Source organism: Scatophagus argus, chromosome 16 (genome assembly GCF_020382885.2).
Source record: "Scatophagus argus isolate fScaArg1 chromosome 16, fScaArg1.pri, whole genome shotgun sequence".
In the NCBI taxonomy this organism is placed as follows: domain Eukaryota; kingdom Metazoa; phylum Chordata; class Actinopteri; family Scatophagidae; genus Scatophagus; species Scatophagus argus.
The window spans coordinates 10,010,980-10,032,281 of record NC_058508.1 but is presented as its reverse complement, the minus strand read 5'-3'; the positions used below and the strand labels follow the sequence as shown (position 1 = coordinate 10,032,281).

General features: G+C 41.5%; 5 gene segments (V, D, J or C); all 5 read right to left on the bottom strand.

Moving 5' to 3' along the window:
* Positions 1-1,356: 1,356 nt before the first annotated feature.
* LOC124073372 lies at positions 1,357-1,909 on the bottom strand. The segment is given in 2 exon segments: positions 1,357-1,717; positions 1,808-1,909. Coding segments are annotated over 2 exon segments (345 nt in total).
* Positions 1,910-5,687: 3,778 nt separating this feature from the next.
* On the bottom strand, positions 5,688-6,400 carry LOC124073359. The segment is given in 2 exon segments: positions 5,688-6,138; positions 6,227-6,400. Coding segments are annotated over 2 exon segments (348 nt in total).
* A 1,279-nt stretch (positions 6,401-7,679) lies between these two features.
* On the bottom strand, positions 7,680-8,846 carry LOC124073348. The segment is given in 2 exon segments: positions 7,680-8,683; positions 8,768-8,846. Coding segments are annotated over 2 exon segments (363 nt in total).
* Positions 8,847-9,779: 933 nt separating this feature from the next.
* LOC124073556 lies at positions 9,780-20,276 on the bottom strand. The segment is given in 3 exon segments: positions 9,780-9,867; positions 19,918-20,119; positions 20,221-20,276. Coding segments are annotated over 3 exon segments (333 nt in total).
* Positions 12,583-13,720, bottom strand: LOC124073360. The segment is given in 2 exon segments: positions 12,583-13,105; positions 13,196-13,720. Coding segments are annotated over 2 exon segments (348 nt in total).
* Positions 20,277-21,302: the final 1,026 nt, after the last annotated feature.

Here is a 21,302-nt window from a genome sequence, read left to right as displayed (position 1 = left end):
TGTTCTTATCTCAGCTTTGTCACAGTCTGGACATCAGTAAACTGGGATGCTGCTGTGGTCTGACTGGATTTGCTATTTGAGACTTTTTTATTTAAAATTTCTGCAATTTCTTGCGCTGAGCAGCACATGGACAGTTTCACCACACAGATATAGCAACTTTGACCAATAATAATAATAAAATTGTTATTATTGTTGTCTGTGACTCTTTCTTCAGCAAGTGATTGTTGTTGTGTTTTGTTTTGTTTTTTCCGATTAAGCATTATTTAGACAAATATTAAATAATTTATAAATTACATGATTTTAAGAAATCATGAACAATAAAATATATAATATCAATAATTAAAAAAAAAATGTTTATTCTCTACCAGCCCAGTAAAGATCCGTACTGTCGGATTTTGTACAGCTGCTCCCCCAACTCCAGTCACCGTGGCTCTCCAGCACAATAATAAACAGCAGAATCTTCAGTCTTCAGATTGTTCATCTGCAGATACACCTGCTGTCTGCTGTCGTCTCTGGAGATGGTAAACCGGCCTTGGACTGACTGAGAGTAGAAGATGTAACCACTGTCATATCTGATATAAGCAACCCATTCCAGTCCTTTTCCAGGAGCCTGTCTGACCCAGTTCATGTCATAGCTGCTGAATGTGAAACCAGAGGCTGTACAGGTCAATCTGTGAGATTCTCCAGGCCTTTTAACCACTGGTTCAGATTCTGTCAGAGTCTGACCATCAACACCTGGCAAAGCAAAAATAAAAGTTACATTAATTAATGCATGTAATTCATGTTATCATGAAAGAGATTTAGAAATATTCTTCACCTGCCCAGCAGACAGTTAAAAGCAGCAGTCCTGTCCTATAGTCCATCATGTTAAACTGTGTGTCCACTGTTCTCTGTCCTCCTCTCTGCAGTCACATAAGTAGAGGTGGAAGACATGTGAGTTTTGCATTGACTCCTCCTCACTGTGTGGTGCTCATAAGTCAGACCATTTTCAGGACATCAGAAAGTAATGGTAGAAAGTAAATGGAAACAACAAAAAAGGAATACAAAACAACACAAAAGGAATAATTAATATTAATATTAATATTGATTAAATTTTGAAAAATTTATTCAAGAGAAATATATAACCTGAGGAAATATATAGGCTGAGGAGAACTGGTTTAGTGAGCTTATAACTATTGTGAGTCAGAAGGAAGAGACACTTTGTGGAAGATGCCTCCCCTGTATATTTAATATTATTTATATTGTGTATTATGACAATTATATTCCTTTGTACTTTCCCCTGCTTTATCTGTCTCTTTAACAATGAACTGGTGTTGACATCATTAGTGGTCTGAGGGCTCCTCTTCTGGTGGCTTCATGTTCCAAGTGTTCAGGCACTGAGGGGTTTTGTTCAGCTCCATTGATGATTTGTGTTACTGTGAGTCTCTGGCACAGAAATACACAGCAGGGTCTTCAGGCTGCACATTCTGTCCATTTAGAGTCACTGTTTTGCTGGAAGAGTCAGCACTGATACTGAACTTGTTCTTCAGAGAATCTTTGTAGTATGTGGAGGATCCAACACGTGCAGCTCCAATCCACTCCAGTCCTTTCCCTGCAGGCTGTCTGATCCAAGCTGTGTAGTAGCCAAGAGAATAAGAGACCTGACAGGTGATGGTCAGACGTTGACCTGGCTGCACAGTCACAGAGGCTGGCTGTGTCAACTGTTCACACTTCACATCTGTTGAAAAGAGAAAATGTTTTGGAACAAATGATCAAGTTATACTGCAAAAGAAGAACTGCTGACTTTGACAAATCCATAGAGACTCACATCCAGCTGCCAACAGCAGCAGCAGAGCTACAGAAAACATGGTTTATGTTGAAACTGACGTGCTGTGAACTCCACTGACAGCCTGATGTAAAGTTTTTATAGCTGAGGAACACGGAAGCTCACTGAGTTTGCATACAATCAAACATCAATGTTGGTGTGACTGGAGCCAATAGAAGAGTGTGTTGACTGTTATTATATCTGCAGAATGAAAACATGCCTGGAAATCACCTCTGATTTACATGTGATATTTTAACTATTTTATTTCACACTCAGCTGGAACATTTTAAAAATGTCCCTGCAGCTGTAATCTTTGATTTTATTGTAAACCACCAATCCCTCAATGTGTTGTTTTAACAACAGTTTAATATTCTATTATTACATTCTGTTGATTCTTACGTAATGGTAAATATGGCTCTGCTGGCTGAGAAGCTGACAGCGATGCAGGTGGATGCCCCACTGGTGTCCTGGATCGCAGACTATCTGACGGGCAGACCGCAGTACGTACGCCTGAAGTGCTGCCTGTCAGATGAAGTGATCAGCAACACCGGGGCTCCACAGGGGACTGTCCTCTCTCCCTTCCTCTTCACTATTTACACCACAGACTTTACGCACTGCACAGAGTCCTGCCATCTTCAGAAATTTTCTGATGACTCTGCAGTGGTTGGGTGTATTACTGGGGGGGATGAGAGAGAGTACAGGACGGTAGTGGACAACTTTGTCACATGGAGCGGGAAAAACCACCTACAGCTCAATGTGACAAAGACCAAGGAACTGGTGGTGGACCTGAGGAGGACTAAGGCTCCAGTGACCCCTATCAACATCAAAGGGGACACTGTGGAGGTGGTGGAGGAGTACAAATACCTGGGGGTGTACTTAGACCACAAACTGGACTGGTGCAAGAACGTGGACATGGTCTACAGAAAGGGCCAGAGCCGCCTCTACTTTCTGAGGCGGCTGAGGTCCTTCAACATCTGCAGGACGATGCTGAGGATGTTCTACGAGTCGGTGGTGTCCAGTGCCATCACATATGCCGTTGCCCGCTGGGGCAGCTGCCTGAGGGTGAGGGACACTAACAGACTCAACAGAATCATCAAGAAGGCCAGCCATGTTGTGGGAGAGGAACTGGACTCTCTGACAGTGGTGTCTGAGAGGAGGATGTTGTCCAAAATAAGAACTATACTGGACTTTCCCTCTCACCCTCTCCACAATGTGCTGATCGGCTACAGGAGCTCGTTCAGCAACAGACTCATACTGCCACGATGCACCACAGAGCGACACAGGAAATCATTCCTGCCTGTCGCCATCAAACTGTTAAACTCAGCACTGTGACGGACACACTCACTGTTTATACAATGTACATATTGGCTACTTTTACACATTGTACATACCTGTATTTTTAAATTTTCTTAAAAAATTTTTTGAATACAGTTTTTGTAAATACTACTGTACTTGAGCTTTTAGTTTTTGTTTATCCTATTTATATACTCTGCACTTTTCTCCTTTCTTGGTCGGGAATACTGCATGTGCAATTGTCTGTAGAAACAAGAATTTCCCTCCAGGGATTAATAAAGGAATTCTGATTCTGATTCTGATATCATCATTATTCATAATAAAAATGCGTCTAAACTAAAATCAGAATTGCATTAACAATAATGATGTGCACTGATGGAAGCAAAAGGAGTCATGTTTACAGTGTGTTCAGCATGTTGTCAAGTGATTAAAACAAACATGAAATATGATATGAACTGTTTTCCTCACAGAATTTATTTACTCTCAGCATCTCCTACATCACATTCATGAATTACTTCTAAGCACAACTTTTTGATTGACCTACTGTATTTCCTGCACACAGAAATACACCGACATCATGTAAAAAGTATGAAATCTTCAGTCTGATGCTGCTGGTTAGCAGACAAGATTTTTAATATTTTCAGGGAAAAAAAGCTGCTCAGGAACTGAAACGTGTGCTAACAAAATAAAATAAAGAAAACTACATTTGAATGTAAATATCACTGAGAACACCTGATCATAGAGTCTCCTTTCAATAAATGAGGAGATAAAAACACAGAAATTATTCTGGCAAATTTTTAGAACAATTATTATTATTATAATTATTGTTATTGATCATAATTATTATTATTATGAGTGTTATTTTTGTAGTTTCGGCAGCCACATCGTTGTCCTGTATTTGGTCCTCTAATCAACAAGAAATCTTTATTGTATTTTGTACCTGCTTGTGTTTGTGCGTGTGTGTGTATTGTTGAATAACAAAATTTCTCATGAACACTTTCAGGACTTTTCCGTATTTTTTATGACATTTAAAATAAGAAAAACATCTCTTAACTCATTAAACTTATTTTAAAAAGATCACTTGAATATATAATTTAAAATGAAGCATAAAGCATAAATACATTGTTTGGACTCCATCAGAGTGAGAAATGACTGATGTAGGATTTTGTACAGCTGCTCCACCAACTCCAGTCACTGTGAGTGTCGAGCACAATAATAAACAGCAGAATCTTCAGTCTTCAGACTGTTCATCTGCAGATACACCTGCTGTCTGCTGTTGTCTCTGGAGATGGTAAACCGGCCTTGGACTGACTGAGAGTAGTATTTGCTGCTACCACTACCACTGTCAATCCAGGCTACCCACTCCAGTCCTTTTTCAGGAGCCTGTCTGACCCAGGCCATATAGTAGCTGCTGAATGTGAATCCAGAGGCTGTACAGGTCAATCTGTGAGATTCTCCAGGCCTTTTAACCACTGGTTCAGATTCTGTCAGAGTCTGACCACCAACACCTGTCAAGAGAAACCAGATCTTCAAGTGATCCAAGTTGATAACATAAATTCAAACAACAAATTGACATCAGTGAATATTTTCACCTGCCCAGCAGACAGTTAAAAGCAGCAGTCCTGTCCTATAGTCCATCATGTTAAACTGTGTGTCCACTGTTCTCTGTCCTCCTCTCTGCAGTCACATAAGTAGAGGTGGAAGACATCTGAGTTTTGCATTGACTCCTCCTCACTGTGTGGAACTGGATTTGACTTGGATCGCAGTGACTGTATCGTATAACTGGAGGATGAATCTTTACCGTACATGAGTCCCTCCTTAATATTCCAGTAGAATCCGTGCAACAGGTTGACAGACATCTAAGTTGATTTCCCCTCACTATTCATCGCAGACTGCAGCAGGTGAAACGCATGATGAGTTTTGACAAATAAAAAGGTAAAGACAATTCACACCTCACGAAATTTTGTCCAGGATCTTACATTGCCAACTTTGTTACAAAGTGCTCATAAGTCAGAACATTTTCAGGACATCATGGGAAAGAAAACCCTTGAATGAATTAAGATTAAGAGAACTGCTGCCAATATTAATCAGTTAAACATTAGAAACGGGATCAGGAACAACTTTTAACAAATTAGTAAATGGGTGGCATGAATACCCATGTTTATCAGCTGATATGAATAAACTGTACAGTCATGAATATAAACTGTGACCTTGGATTAAACAGAAGTTACAAGTTTTTTCAAATCTTTTCTGCAGTCAGATTGCAGAAAACATCAAAATCATGATGACAAAACATCTTCAAATGACATGCATTGACAAAAATGAGGTGACATGTTTTGTTTTGACTCACATTCATCTCTCACTGACAAACACACACACACACACACACACACCTTATGAGGCTAAAGATGATAAGGCTCCTTTGATCGTTGTTCAGCAGCGATTCAGTTATTTAATTTTATTTAAGTTGGTCAAATTGCCCATGAAGAGAGGCTGAGGAGAACTGGTTTAGTGAACTTATAACTATTGTGATGCCTCCCCTGTATATTTAACATTATTTATATTGTGTATCATAATTATATTCCTTTATACTGTTCCCCTGCTTTATCTGTCTCTATAACAGTGAGCTGGTGTTGAAATCATTAGTGGTCTGAGGGCTCCTCCTCTGGTTGCTTCATGTTCCAAGTGTTCAGGCACTGAGGGGTTTTTGTTCAGCTCCACTGATGGTTTGTGTTACTGTGAGTCTCTGGCACAGAAATACACAGCAGAGTCTTCAGGCTGCACATTCTGTCCATTTAGAGTCACTGTGTTGCTGGAGGAGTCTAAGCTGATACTGAATTTGTTCTTCAGGGAATCTTTGTAGTATGTGGTGTATCCAACAGCTCCACTTCCAATCCACTCCAGTCCTTTCCCTGCAGGCTGTCTGATCCAAGCTGTGTAGTAGTCACTAACATCATAAGAGACCTGACAGGTGATGGTCAGACGTTGACCTGGCTGCACAGTCACAGAGGCTGGCTGTGTCAACTGTTCACACTTCACACCTGTTGAAAAGAGAAAATGTTTTGGAACAAATGATCAAGTTATACTGCAAAAGAAGAACTGCTGACTGACAAATCCACAGAGACTCACATCCAGCTGCCAACAGCAGCAGCAGAGCTACAGAAAACATGGTTGATGTTGAAACTGACGTGCTGTGAACTCCACTGACAGCCTGATGTGAAGTTTTTATAGCTGAGGAACACGGAAGCTCACTGAGTTTGCATACAATCAAACATCAATGTTGGTGTGACTGGAGCCAATAGAAGAGTCTGTTGACTGTTATTATATCTGCAGAGTGAAAACATGCCTGAAAATCACCTCTGATTTACATGTGATATTTTAACTTCATTACACACTCAGTTGTAACATTTTAATAATGTCCCTACAACTGCTATCTTTGCTTTGGCTGTAAACTATTAATGTGTGAGTGAGTCGAATTCACATTAATTTGATATTAAACACTATGTACAATTTTATACTTATTTATTAAAACATTATTAAACCTGATTATCATTGCTGCGCAATCTCACTATGTACATCTGAACAAAGATATGATTCATTGCAGGTCTCAGTGTTTGCAGATGATTCTGGAACTTTTATTGTTTTCTCCAAGCAAATTAAAATCTGGCAAAACTACAGAAATTGTAACACATGAAGGCAGAGGATTATTCCTGCCCATGCACAGATACCATCTTTTTACTGCTGATGGTAAACACCTTGTAGTTGTTGTATAATTGATAACGATGATGTGAAGATGTTGAAGGAGATCTCCGCTTGTGTAAAAAGTTTTTTGCAAGAAGCACAGCATCAAGTACATGCGTGTGAGTGGATCCAGGCTAAATGAGGATCACACTGCTGAAAAATCTCCAGTTATGTGCTTATATAGGTCAAATGTTTACGTAAGAACAAAAGAAGGATACATCTGGAAATTGACCCATGGCCTTTCCAATCACCAAAAGATGTGGGAGAAAGACCATCTTCCTCTTTCCCATTTACTTTTGGAGCTGAAATCATATTTACTAAGAGGCCCCAGGAGAGCATCACTGCACCTGTCTATAAATACCAAGAAGACGCCAATCATACTAATCTCCAGATACTACATAGTCACATTTCATTATTCAAAACGTGCTGAGTCAAATTCCTAAATGACTTTTGTTGAGGTTAGAAAAAACTGAGTCTAGTCTAGTGATTTTATACAACAAACTGAAACTGCATTTTTCAGCATCAGATGAGTCACTTTAGATTCCACAAAATTGACATTGTATTGTTTTAATTTGTAGCTTTGTTTAGTATAAGTTTATTTTCAACAACTTCATTGTAGAAGGAAGAGACACTTTGTAGAAGATGCCTCCCTTGTATATTTAATATTATTTATATTGTATATTATCATTATATTCCTACTTTCCCACTGTTTTATCTGTCTCTATAACAGTGAGCTGGTGTTGAAATCATTAGTGGTCTGAGGGCTCCTCATCTGGTGCCTTCATGTTCCAAGTGTTTTTTCTGTTATTAGTGTTATTTCTTCTAAGTAACTGCATCCGTCCTGTCAAGCAGCTCAAGGTGTATGCAGCATGTTCAGAATTTAAAGAGGAGTTGCCACCTTTTCTCTGTGACTTTCACTGTGAAAGGCCCTTCTATACAGATATATATAACAAATGTTGATGTTATGGTTATAATTAATATTAATTAGGATGTTTTTGATTATTTAAAAGGTTTTCAAGTTATCAAACCAGAACATAAATTTATACCCAAACTGATTCAGGCCAGCAACATTTGGTGGGCTGAAGATCAATAATGAGAACATTATTAACCATCATTACTGTGAAAAGGCACATTCAATGTAACACTGACAAACAGGATGTCACTCCTCACAACATCTGCTGGGACTTTCATAGTGTGTGTGTTTTGTGTGTTCGAGCTTGAGTGTCATCTGACTTAAGTTCTGCTGCCACCTGCTGGTGTTTGTGAACAAATATTCTGTGGTGTTTTTGTAAAGTCTCTCTGCTTCCTTTATCCAGTGTCTGTCTGTCTCAGAGTCCTCTGGCTTCAGGCTGGACAGTCTCAGATACCCCACACTGGTACTATAATCTCTCCTGATTTCTACACGTCCTTGCACACTGCTGACATAAATGTTTCTGCTGCCATCAGTGTATCAAAACATCAAACATCAAGACTGGTCTGACTGGAGCCAATGTGACTGAAAGATTTTGTACAGCTGCTCCACCAACTCCAGTCACTGTGAGTCTCGAGCACAATAATAAACAGCAGAATCTTCAGTCTTCAGACTGTTCATCTGCAGATACACCTGCTGTCTGCTGTTGTCTCTGGAGATGGTAAACCGGCCTTGGACTGACTGAGAGTAGTAAGTGCTGCCACCACTACTGCTGATAGCAGAAACCCACTCCAGTCCTTTTCCAGGAGCCTGTCTGACCCAGTGCATCCCGTAGCTGCTGAATGTGAATCCAGAACCTGTACAGGTCAGTCGGTGAGATTCTCCAGGCCTTTTAACCACTGGTTCAGATTCTGTCAGAGTCTGACCATCAACACCTTGCAAAGCAAAAAAGAAATCATGAAAACTGTTATCATAACTGAAATTCCAACAACAAATTATGATGAGTGAATATTCTTCACCTGCCCAGCAGACAGTTAAAAGCAGCAGTCCTGTCCTGTAGTCCATCATGTTAAACTGTGTGTCCACTGTTCTCTGTCCTCCTCTCTGCAGTCACATAAGTAGAGGTGGAAGACATGTGAGTTTTGCATTGACTCCTCCTCACTGTGTGGTGCTCATAAGTCAGACCATTTTCAGGACATCAGAGGAAAGTAAATCACAATATCCCAAAATCACAATAATTAATATTAATATAAATATTGATTAAATTTTGAAAGGAAATTCAAGAGAAACATATAATCCTCAGTACATGGGTGTCAAGAATACCCATGTTTTTCTTTCAGGACCAGTAAATTATTCAGTCAGGCATAATAATAATAAAGAAGATTTGTCTTGAAAACTAAAAGTTTTTTTCATCCTCCCTGCATTCAAGGCCATAAAGGTGGAAGACAAATATTTTTTGTCCTCCATTGGAGGACAGAGTTTCCTGGCCTTGATAAACATTGCAGGAATTGTGATACCAACCAAATAAATTTGATCCAAACAAGTCTAAAGTTGAAACCTTTTTCAAATGTTTTCAGATTTTTACTGTCCATCGCATTTCAGAAAAAAATAAAATTTAAACAGATGTACCAGAATCACTGTGTCAGAAAATCTTGAAATGACATAAAATGACAAAAATGAGGTGACATGAGGTTTTGTTTTGGCTCATATTCATCTCTCACTGACAAACACACACATACACACACACATTCACACTATACTTCTTTATGAGGCTAAAGATGATCAGGCTCATTTGATCTTTATTCAGAAGTAAATCAGTTATTTAATTTTATTAAAGTTGGCCAAACTGACCGTGAAGAGAGGCTGAGGAGAACTGGTTTAGGGAACTTATAACTATTGTGAGTCAGAAAGAAGAGACATTTTGTGGAAGATGCCTCCCCTGTATATTTAATATTATTTATATTGTGTATTATGAAAATTGTACTAATTAATACTTTTCAACTGCTCTTTAACAGTGAGCTGGTGTTGAAATCAGAAATACACAGCAGAGTCTTCAGGCTGCACATTCTGTCCATTTAGAGTCACTGTGTTGCTGGAAGAGTCCAAATCAATACTGAATTTGTTCTTCAGAGAATCTTTGTAGTATGAAGCTCCAGTATATTTCATTCCAATCCACTCCAGTCCTTTCCCTGCAGGCTGTCTGACCCAAGATGTGTAGTAGCTGCTCAGAGAATAAGAGACCTGACAGGTGATGGTCAGACGTTGACCTGCCTGCACAGTCACAGAGGCTGGCTGTGTCAACTGTTCACACTTCACACCTGTTGAAAAGAGAAAATGTTTTGGAACAAATGATCAAGTTATACTGCAAAAGAAGAACTGTTGACTTTGACAAATCCACAGACACTCACATCCAGCTGCCAACAGCAGCAGCAGAGCTACAGAAAACATGGTTTATGTTGAAACTGACGTGCTGTGAACTCCACTGACAGCCTGGTGTGAAGTTTTTATAGCTGAGGAACAAGGAAGCTCACTGAGTTTGCATACAATCAAACATCAATGTTGGTGTGACTGGAGCCAATAGAAGAGTGTGTTGACTGTTATTATATCTGCAGAGTGAAAACATGCCTGTAAATCACCTCTGATTTACATGTGATATTTTAACTTCATTACACACTCAGCTGGAACATTTTGATGATGTCCCTGCAACTGTTATCTTTGCTTTAACTGTAAACTATTAATAATACTTATAAAAATGCGCAAACCATGTCAAACTGGTTGTTTAACATTGTGGTTCTTGATCCTCACTGATCCAGACTAAAAAGTGTCAATTTATCATCTTTTATGTTTTCGCATTTTTGCTTTTCAGAGGAACTTATGTTGTTATTATCCTTGTTTTACTTTGTGTGTCTGTGGAACATTTCAGTGCTTGAATGTGTGAAACAACAAAATAATTGAGTATTGCTGTCTTGAAATAGTATCTATGATTATTATTTTTTAAATCAAAATAAACATTATTATTATTATTGCGTTATTTGGTCACAAAAGTAATTCATTAGAAGGGAAATCTTTTTTTGTTGATGTTGTCAGTGTTTTTCTTATTTTCACTGTTGACATCATTTATTCAGACCATCACTGGATAAAAATATAATCAACTTCTCATGTTAGACTACACTGCTTATAAAATGACAAGAACAATAAAAGTATTCTCAATGGACTGTTGACTGACGTAAGCACATTAATCACGTGGTAACCGTGGGAAAGATGAGTTTACAAACATTATATTGTCCTAATTAGTTGAAATGCTGAGTATTAGTTGATTTTCAGGAGCCAGTTAATTTTCTTTCACTTCATGTCTTGTAGCATTTTGTGCAGCTGCGCCACCAACTTAAGTCACTGTGGGTCTCGAGCACAATAATAAACAGCAGAATCTTCAGTCTTCAGACTGTTCATCTGCAGATACACCTGCTGTCTGCTGTCGTCTCTGGAGATGGTAAACCGGCCTTGGACTGACTGAGAGTAGTAGATGTAGCTACTGTAAATAGCAGCAACCCACTCCAGTCCTTTTCCAGGAGCCTGCCTGACCCAGTGCATCCAGTAGCTACTGATTGTGAATCCAGAGGCTGTACAGGTCAATCTGTGAGATTCTCCAGGCCTTTTAACCACTGGTTCAGATTCTGTCAGAGTCTGACCATCAACAACTGGCAAAAGAAAAATAAAAGTTTCATTAATGATTGGATGTAATTCACGTTAACATCAAAAGAGATTTAGAAAAATTCTTCACCTGCCCAGCAGACAGTTAAAAGCAGCAGTCCTGTCCTATAGTCCATCATGTTAAACTGTGTGTCCACTGTTCTCTGTCCTCCTCTCTGCAGCCACATAAGTAGAGGTGGAAGACATGTGAGTTTTGCATTGACTCCTCCTCACTGTGTGGTGCTCATAAGTCAGACCATTTTCAGGACATCAGAAAGCAATAGTAGAAAGTAAATGGAAACAACAAAAAAGGAATACAAAACAACACAAAAGGAATAATTAATATTAATGCTAATATTGATTACATTTTGAAAAAAATTCAAGAGAAACATATAACCCTCAGCACATGGGTGCCAAGAATATCCATGTTTTTCTTTCAGTACCAGTTAATTCAGTCAGGCATAATAATAACAATAAACTCTTTTCCATTGCTCCACATTTTCGTCCTCACTTGGAGGACAGAGTTTCCTGGACTTGATAAACCTTGCAGTTGTGATACCAACCAAACAAATTTGATTCAAGCAAGTCTGAACTTGAAACCTTTTTCAAATGATTTCAGATTTTCCAATTTATTGTCCAACACATTTCAGAAAACATAAAAATCAAAATGATGTACCAGAATCACTGTGTCAGAAAATCTTGAAATGAAATTAATTGACAAAAATGAGGTGACAGGTTTTGTTTTGGCTCAGATTCATCTCTCACTGACACACACACACACACGGAAGAAGATGGATGGATGGATATTGAATATGATGAAAATTATATGCCTTTATATGGGCGGCACGGTGGTGCAGTGGTTAGCACTGTCGACTCATAGCAAGAGGGTTCCAGGTTCGAATCTCAGCCTGGGCCCTTCTATGTGGAGTTTGCATGTTCTCCCTGTGCCTGCGTGGGTTTCTTCTGGGTACTCCGGCTTCCTCCCACAATACCAAAAATATGCACATTAGGTTAATTGGCTACTCTAAATTGCCCCTAGGTGTCAGTGTGAGAGTGTGTGGTTGTTTGTCTTTGTGTGTTGGCCCTGCGATTGACTGGCAGCCAGTCCAGGGTGTACCCCACTTCCCACCCGTAGTCAGCTGTGATAGGCTCCAGCTCCCCCGCGACCCTGACGGATAAGCGGTATAGAAAATGGATGGATGGATATATTCCTTTATACTTTCCCCTGCTTTATCTGTCTCTTTAACAGTGAGCTGGTGTTGAAATCATTAGTGGTCTGAGGGCTCCTCCTCTGGTGGCTTCATGTTCCAAGTGTTCAGGCACTGAGGGGTTTTTGTTCAGCTCCACTGATGGTTTGTGTTACTGTGAGTCTCTGGCACAGAAATACACAGCAGAGTCTTCAGGCTGCACATTCTGTCCATTCAGAGTCACTGTGTTGCTGGAAGAGTCTAAATCAATACTGAACTTGTTCTTCAGAGAATCTTTGTAATCTGTTGTGTATCCAACACGTGCACTTCCAATCCACTCCAGTCCTTTCCCTGCAGGCTGTCTGATCCAAGCTGTGTGGTAGCTGCCAAGAGAATAAGAGACCTGACAGGTGATGGTCAGACGTTGACCTGGCTGCACAGTCACAGAGGCTGGCTGTGTCAACTGTACACACTTCACACCTGTTGAAAAGAGAAAATGTTTTGGAACAAATGATCAAGTTATACTGCAAAAGAAGAACTGCTGACTTTGACAAATGCACAGAGACTCACATCCAGCTGCCAACAGCAGCAGCAGAGCTACAGAAAACATGGTTTATGTTGAAACTGACGTGCTGTGAACTCCACTGACAGCCTGATGTGAAGTTTTTATAGCTGAGGAACAAGGAAGCTCACTGAGTTTGCATACAATCAAACATCAATGTTGGTGTGAGTGGAGCCAATAGAAGAGTGTGTTGACTGTTATTATATCTGCAGAGTGAGAACATGTCTGGAAATCACCTTTTAAAAAAAATTCTTCACCTGCCCAGATTACATGTGATATTTTAACTTCATTACATGCTCAGCTGGAACATTTTGATGATGTCCCTAAGACTGTAATCTTTGCTTTTACTGTAAACTATTAATGCCTAAATGTGCTGTATTGACAACAGTTTAATATCAAATATTGTGCCAGTTCTTATGCATGTTGTCAAATGAATAAAACAAATAATTTTCATCTGTAGAAAATCTCTACAACAGCAAAGGAAACTGAAAAATATTGTTTTACCAGCCACTCATTTTTTGCACTCATGGAGTCATAAAATAACTAAATGTTTTTCAATAACAGTCTTTAATTTGCGATGTAAAGGTTTATGAAAGGTTTATCAAACTTATTTAGTCTTATTTTTGTTTTTGCAAGCATTGGACAGGAAAGCGTGTGTGTTTGTATTTCATGTATGATTTCCATCCATGTATTTATGAAGACATATGGACACATTTTCTTCATACTAATACTGAATTTTTTTCAGGACATTTGTACTATTAGAATTTTTTATATTAAGTCAATATATTTCTGTAGACTGTAACTGAGTTTAACATTCTGACATACCAGACAAGATGAGACCTCCATATTAATTCAGTAGCTACTCAAAATTTTACTTGATCATGTTCAGAATTAGATTCAGAAACTGAAGAAGCTAAATGTCCCCAGTGGTGGTAAACAGAGGAAGCAGTTTTTGTATGACCCTCTTGTTATTGTCTCTCACTGTGTCTCTCGGGCACAGTAATACACTGCTGTGTCCTCGGTTTTCAAACTGTTCATCTGTAGATAAAGTTTACTGCTGGAGTCATCTCTGGAGATGGTGAATCGACCCTGGACTGACTGGGAGTAATAGATGTGAGAACTGCCAGTGTATATAAATGCAACCCACTCCAGTCCTTTTCCAGGAGCCTGTCTGATCCAGGCCATATACAAGCTGCTGAATGTGAATCCAGAGGCTGTACAGGTCAATCTGTGAGATTCTCCAGACCTTTTAACCACTGGTTCAGATTCTGTCAAAGTCTGACCATCAACACCTGTCAAAGCAAAAATAAAAGTTACATTAATTACCAGATGTAATTCAGACTAACATCAAAAGACATTTAAAAAAAATTCTTCACCTGCTCAGCAGACAGTTAAAAGCAGCAGTCCTGTCCTATAGTCCATCATGTTAAACTGTGTGTCCACTGTTCTCTGTCCTCCTCTCTGCAGTCACGTAAGTAGAGGTGGAAGACATCTGAGTTTTGCATTGACTCCTCCTCACAGTGTGGTGCTCATAAGTCAGATCATTTTCAGGACATCAGTGGAAAGTAAATCACAAGAGGAATAAAACAGAAATGGACTCTTGAGAAAATAATTAAACTTTAAAAGAATTCAAGAGAAACATATGACCCCCAGTACATGGATGTCATGAATACCCATGAATTTCTTTCAGTATAAATATATTATTTAGTCAGGAATAATAATTATAATAATAATAAACTGTTTTCCACTGCAGGGCAGCACGGTGGTGCAGTGGTTAGCACTGTCGCCTCATAGCAAGAGGATTCCAGGTTGGAATCCCGAATTCCTCCCACAATACCAAAAACATGCACATTAGGCTAATTGGCTACTCTAAATTGCCCCTAGGTGTGAGTGTGTGGTTGTCTGTCTTTGTGTGTTGGCCCTGCAATTGACTGGTGACCAGTCCAGGGTGTACCCTGCCTCTCGCCCGTAGTCAGCTGGGATAGGCTCCAGCTCCCCCACAACCCTGATGGATAAGTGGTATAGAAAATGGATGGATGTTTTCCACTGCATAAACGAAGATTTGTGGGGAAAACTAAAAGTTTTTTTCATCCTCTCTGCTTGCACATTAGTAAAGGGGAAAAACTGCCTTTTAGAAGGCAGAAACCTCGGAGCAGACCCCAGCTCAAGATGGGCGGCCATCTGCCTTGACCGGTTGGGTTGAGAGAGAGAGAGAGAGAGAGAGAGAGGGAGAGAGGCAGAGGGGGTGAGGACGTTTAATACTCTATCATAACATTCTGTTGCTTCTTATGTAAATATCATCATTATTCTTAATAAAAATGCATCTAAACTAAAATAAATTAACAATAATGATGTGCACTGATGGAAGCAAAAGGAACCATGTTTACAGTGTGCTTAACATGTTGTCAAGTGATTAAAACAAACATGAAATATGATATAAACTGTTTTCCTCATAGAATTTATTTACTCTCAGCATCTCCTACATCACATTCATGAATTACTCCTGAGCACAACTTTTTGTATTCACTGCATTTAACTCATCTATTGATTGACCTGCTGTATTTCCTGCACACAGAAATACAGCGACAGCAGCCAGCAACATGTAGAAAGTATGAAGATTTCAGTCTGATGCTGCTGGTTAGCAGACAAGATTTTTAATATTTTCAGGAAAAAAAGCTGCTCAGGAATTGAAACGTGTGCTAACAAAATAAAATAAAGAAAACTACATTTGAATGTTAAGATCACTGAGAACACCTGATCATAGAGTCTCCTTTCAATAAATGAGGAGAGAAAAACGCAGACATTATTCTGGCAAATTTTTAGAACAATTATTATTATTATGATTATTGTTATTGGTCATTATTATTATTATTATTAGTGTTATTATTGTAGTTTCAACAGCCACAGCCACGTCAAGAGAAACCAGATCTTCAAGTGATCCAAGTTGATAACATAAATTCAAACAACAAATTGACATCAGTGAATATTTTCACCTGCCCAGCAGACAGTTAAAAGCAGCAGTCCTGTCCTATAGTCCATCATGTTAAACTGTGTGTCCACTGTTCTCTGTCCTCCTCTCTGCAGTCACATAAGTAGAGGTGGAAGACATCTGAGTTTTGCATTGACTCCTCCTCACTGTGGGGTGCTCATAAGTCAGACCGTTTTCATAATATCAATTCAATTCAGTTCTTTTATATAGCTTTATATAGCTTTGATTCTCAATAAAAGTTATCTCATGACACTTTCCAATTAGAGCAGGTCCAGATCAAACTCTTTTATTAAATTTTGCTTTAATTAAATTTAGCTTTCAGTCTCCTCTTAAATTTAGAGAGGGTGTCCGCCTCCTGGATCAAAACTGGAAGGTGGCTCCACAGTAGAGGAGCTTGATAACTAAATGTTTCCAATCTACTTTTGAAGACTCTTGGGACCACAAGTAATCCTGCATCTTGGGAATGTAAACCTCTGATGGGATAGTAGGGCACTGTCAACTCTTTAAGGTATGATGCTGTCTGGCCGTTCAGAGCTTTATATGTGAGGAGAAGAATTTTAAACTCCATCCTGGATTTTACAGGCAGCCAGTGTAGACAAGCCAGTACAGGAGAAATATGATCTCTAATGCTGGTGAGTAATCATGCAGCAGCATGCTGGATTAGCTGGAGAGTCTTTCGAGAATTATGGGGGTTACAATAATCCATCCTGTAAGTAATAAATGCATGGACTAATTTTTGCAGTATGGTGGAATGAATGCTGTCATTGAACTGTGTGTTATGTGTGAGTTAAAGGACATCTCCTGATCAAAAATAACTCCTAGATTGCTTACAGTGGAGCTTAGGAGTGAGGGAGAGAGAGAGAGAGCTCACACCATCTGAACACCATCCTAATAGAATTTATAATGTAATTTAGTCAGATAAGATGAAATATTATATCTCATAATGTTCTTTTCTGACAGTTAAAAATAACAGTAATAACAATAAATAAATAAACATCCATCCATCCATCCATCCATCTTCTTCCGCTTTATCCGGGACCGGGTCGCGGGGGCAGCAGCTTGAGCAGGGATACCCAGACTTCCCTCGCCCCAGACACTTCCTCCAGCTCTTCCGGGTGGACCCCAAGGCGTTCCCAGGCCAGCTGAGTGACATAGTCCCTCCTGCGTGTCCTGGGTCTTCCTCGGGGCCTCCTCCCGGTGGGGCATGCCCGGAACACCTCCCCAGGAAGGCGTCCAGGGGGCATTCGGAACAAATGCCTGAGCCACCTCAACTGGCTCCTTTCAATGTGGAGGAGCAGCGGCTCTACTCCGAGCTCCTCCCGGGTGACAGAGCTCCTCACCCTATCCCTAAGGGAGCGCCCCGCCACCCTGCGAAGAAAGCTCATTTCAGCCGCTTGTATCCGAGATCTCGTTCTTTCGGTCATGACCCAAAGTTCATGGCCATAGGTGCGGCTCAGCTCTCCGGTACAACGACCGCATTACTGCTGTCGCAGAACCAATCCGCCTGTCAATCTCACGCTCCCATCTTCCCTCACTCGTGAACAAGACCCCGAGATACTTAAACTCCTCCACTTGAGGCAGGAACTCTCCTCCAACCTGAAGGGGACAGACCATCTTTTTCCGGTCGAGAACCATGGCCTCGGATTTAGAGGTGCTGATTCTCATCCCAGCTGCTTCACACTCGGCTGCGAACCTCCCCAGCGCACGCTGAAGGTCCTGGCCTGAAGAAGCCAACAGGACAACATCATCCGCAAAAAGCAGAGATGAAATCCTGTGGTTCCCAAACCAGACACCCTCGGGCCCCTGGCTGCGCCTAGAAATCCTGTCCATAAAAATAATGAACAGGACCGGTGACAAAGGGCAGCCCTGCCGGAGGCCAACATGCACTGGGAACAGGTCCGACTTACTGCCGGCAATGCGGACCAAGCTCCTGCTCCGAGAGTACAGAGACCGCACAGCCCTTAGCAAAGGACCCCGGACCCCATACTCCCAGAGCACCTCCCACAGGATGCCACGGGGAACGCGGTCGAATGCCTTCTCCAAGTCCACAAAACACATGTGGACCGGTTGGGCAAACTCCCATGAACCCTCAAGCACCCTGCGGAGGGTATAGAGCTGGTCCAGTGTTCCACGACCAGGACAAAAACCGCATTGTTCCTCTTGGATCCGAGGTTTGACTATCGGCCGGATTCTCCTCTCCAGTACCCTGGCATAGACTTTCCCGGGGAGGCTGAGGAGTGTGATCCCTCTGTAATTGGAGCACACCCTCCGGTCCCTCTTCTTAAAAAGAGGGACCACCACCCCGGTCTGCCAGTCCAAGGGCACTGTCCCCGACTGCCATGCGATGCTGCAGAGTCGTGTCAACCAAGACAGCCCCACAACATCCAGAGCCTTAAGGTACCCAGGACGAATCTCATCCACACCCGATGCTCTGCCACCAAGGAGCTTCCCAACTACCTCAGTGACTTCAGCTTGGGCAATGTATGGACCCGCCTCAAGGTCCTCAGCCTCTGCTTCCATAACGGAAGACACGTCAGCAGGATTGAGGAGATCCTCGAAGTATTCCTTCCACCTTCTGACAATATCCCCAGTCGAAGTCAGCAGCTCCCCACTTCCACTGTAAACAGTATTAGCAGGGCACTGCTTCCCCCTCCTGAGGCACCGGATGGTTTGCCAGAATTTCCTCGAGGCCGACCAATAGTCCTCCTCCATGGCCTCCCCAAACTCTTCCCAGACCCGAGTTTTTGCCTCCGCAACCGCCCGGGCTGCTGCACGCTTGGCCCAACAACAGAACACCACTCGGATTCAGATCAGGGAGGCTGTTCCTCCCAATCACGCCCCTCCAGGTATCACTGTCGTCGCCCACGTGGGCATTGAAGTCCCCCAGTAGAACTATGGAGTCCCCGGTCGGAGCACATTCCAGTACCCTTCCCAGGGACTCCAAGAAAGCCGGGTACTCTACACTGCCGTTCGGCCCATAGCCGAAACAACAGTGAGAGACCTATCCCCAACCCGAAGGCGTAGGGAAACGATTCTCTCGTTCACCGGGGAGAACTCCAACACATGGCGGCTAAGCTGGGGGGCTATGAGCAAGCCCACACCAGCTCGCCGCCTCACACCATGAGCAACTCCAGAGTAGAAGAGAGTCCAGCCTCTCTCCAGGAGTTGGGTTCCAGAGCTCAGGCTGTGCGTGGAAGTGAGCCCGACTATCTCTAGCCGGTACCGCTCAATTTCCCGCACGAGCTCGGGCTCTTTTCCCCCCAGTGAGGTGACATTCCATGTCCCCATAGCCAGAGTTTTTGTCCGGGATTTGGGCCCTTCTGGACCCTCTCGCGAGTGGTGGGCCTACGAGAGAGCGGGCCCACGTCGCTTATTCGGGCTGTACCCGACCGGGTCCCGTGGGCGGAGACCCGGCCAGCAGACGCTCGCCTGCGAGCCCCAACCCCAGGCCTGGCTCCAGGGTGAGGCCCCGATAACGCCAATCCGGGCGACGTACACGTCCTTGCTGTTTTTTCTTTCATCCGGGGCTTCTGAAATAAACAAATTACTAAATAAAGTGACACTGAGACAACTGAATGTTCCCAGTGGTGTAAATAGAGGAACTAGTTTTTGCATGAGTCTCCTCCTGTTGTCTCTCACTGTGAGTCTCTGGCACAGAAATACACAGCAGAGTCTTCAGGCTGCACATTCTGTCCTTTTAGAGTCACTGTGTTGCTGGAAGAGTCTAAGCTGATACTGAACTTGTTCTTCAGTGAATCTTTGTAATTTGTTGTGTATCCAACACGTGCAGCTCCAATCCACTCCAGTCCTTTCCCTGCAGGCTGTCTGATCCAGTTTGTGTGGTGGCTGCTAACAGAATAAGAGACCTGACAGGTGATGGTCAGACGTTGACATGACTGCACAGTCACAGAGGCTGGCTGTGTCAACTGTTCACACTTCACACCTGTGGAGGAAAACGTGTAAAATATTAAATCAGTTTAATAACAGTGAACAGTCAGTGTGTTGTGATCATACTGTCAGTGTCTCTGCCTCAGTGAGACTCACAGGATCCAGCAGCCAGCAGCAGCAGCAGAGCTACAGAGAACATGTTGGTATTGAAGGTGATCGGATGGGAGCTTCTCTTCTTCTGCTGATATCAAGTCTTTATAGCAGACTGTGAGGAAGTTGACTTTGCATAGAGAAGGACACTGACAGGCTATGAAAGAAGGATCAGCAGTCATGTCACAAGTAGTCAAGACTTGGATTTATGTTGTCACCATTAATTATTATTAAAGAAAAGAAAATTCTGGGCTGCACGGTGGTGCAGTGCTTAGCACTGTTGCTTCATAATTCCAGTTTTATTTAGGTGGAAATGACATTGATCTTTTCATCTGATTCAACAACATCGTATCTTACAAAATGTCTAACTATTCTGTTAAAGTGATAGTAGGTTGATTTTATGATTGTCTTTAAGCAGCTTTTAAACGTTTGGTCTTTACTGCAATTACTTGCTTACTACTTTACTGCAATTCAACACAAACTGCTGTTGAATTTTAGGTCTTCTACTGCCTCCTGTTGCTCTGAGCAGGAAAACACAGCAGAGTCCTCAGGCTGAAAGCTGGACAGTCTCAGACTCACCATGAGTCTGTTGCTGTTATCTCCAGTGATTTCTGCTTGGCCTTGCACACTGTTGACATGTCCAGTTAAACTTTCATCACTGATAATAAACCCTGTTTATTCCAGTGCTTTGTCTGCAGATTACAGGATTCAGGTGATAACACAACAGCTAAATGCGAACACTTGCTCTCTAGAGCCTCTCTTCCAAATGAATGCGAGTTTCCTGAATCTAGTTATAAAGAAAACTTAATTTTCTTGACAGAAAATTAAGTTCTGGTATGTAAAAGTGATGTTTTATAATATACTTAAATATTAGCTGAGACAATTTTTAAAATTTTACTTCAAATATACGAGCACAGCTTTTTGAATTCACTTCATTTAATTCATTTGTTTATTTGCTTTCTGTATTTGCTGCAAACAGAAATACTGTGACAGCAGCCAGGATCATGTAAATAGTATGAAACTTCAGTCTGATGCTGCTGGTTTACAGGAAAGATTTTAATGTTTTCAGTGTCTGCAGCTGTCTGAAA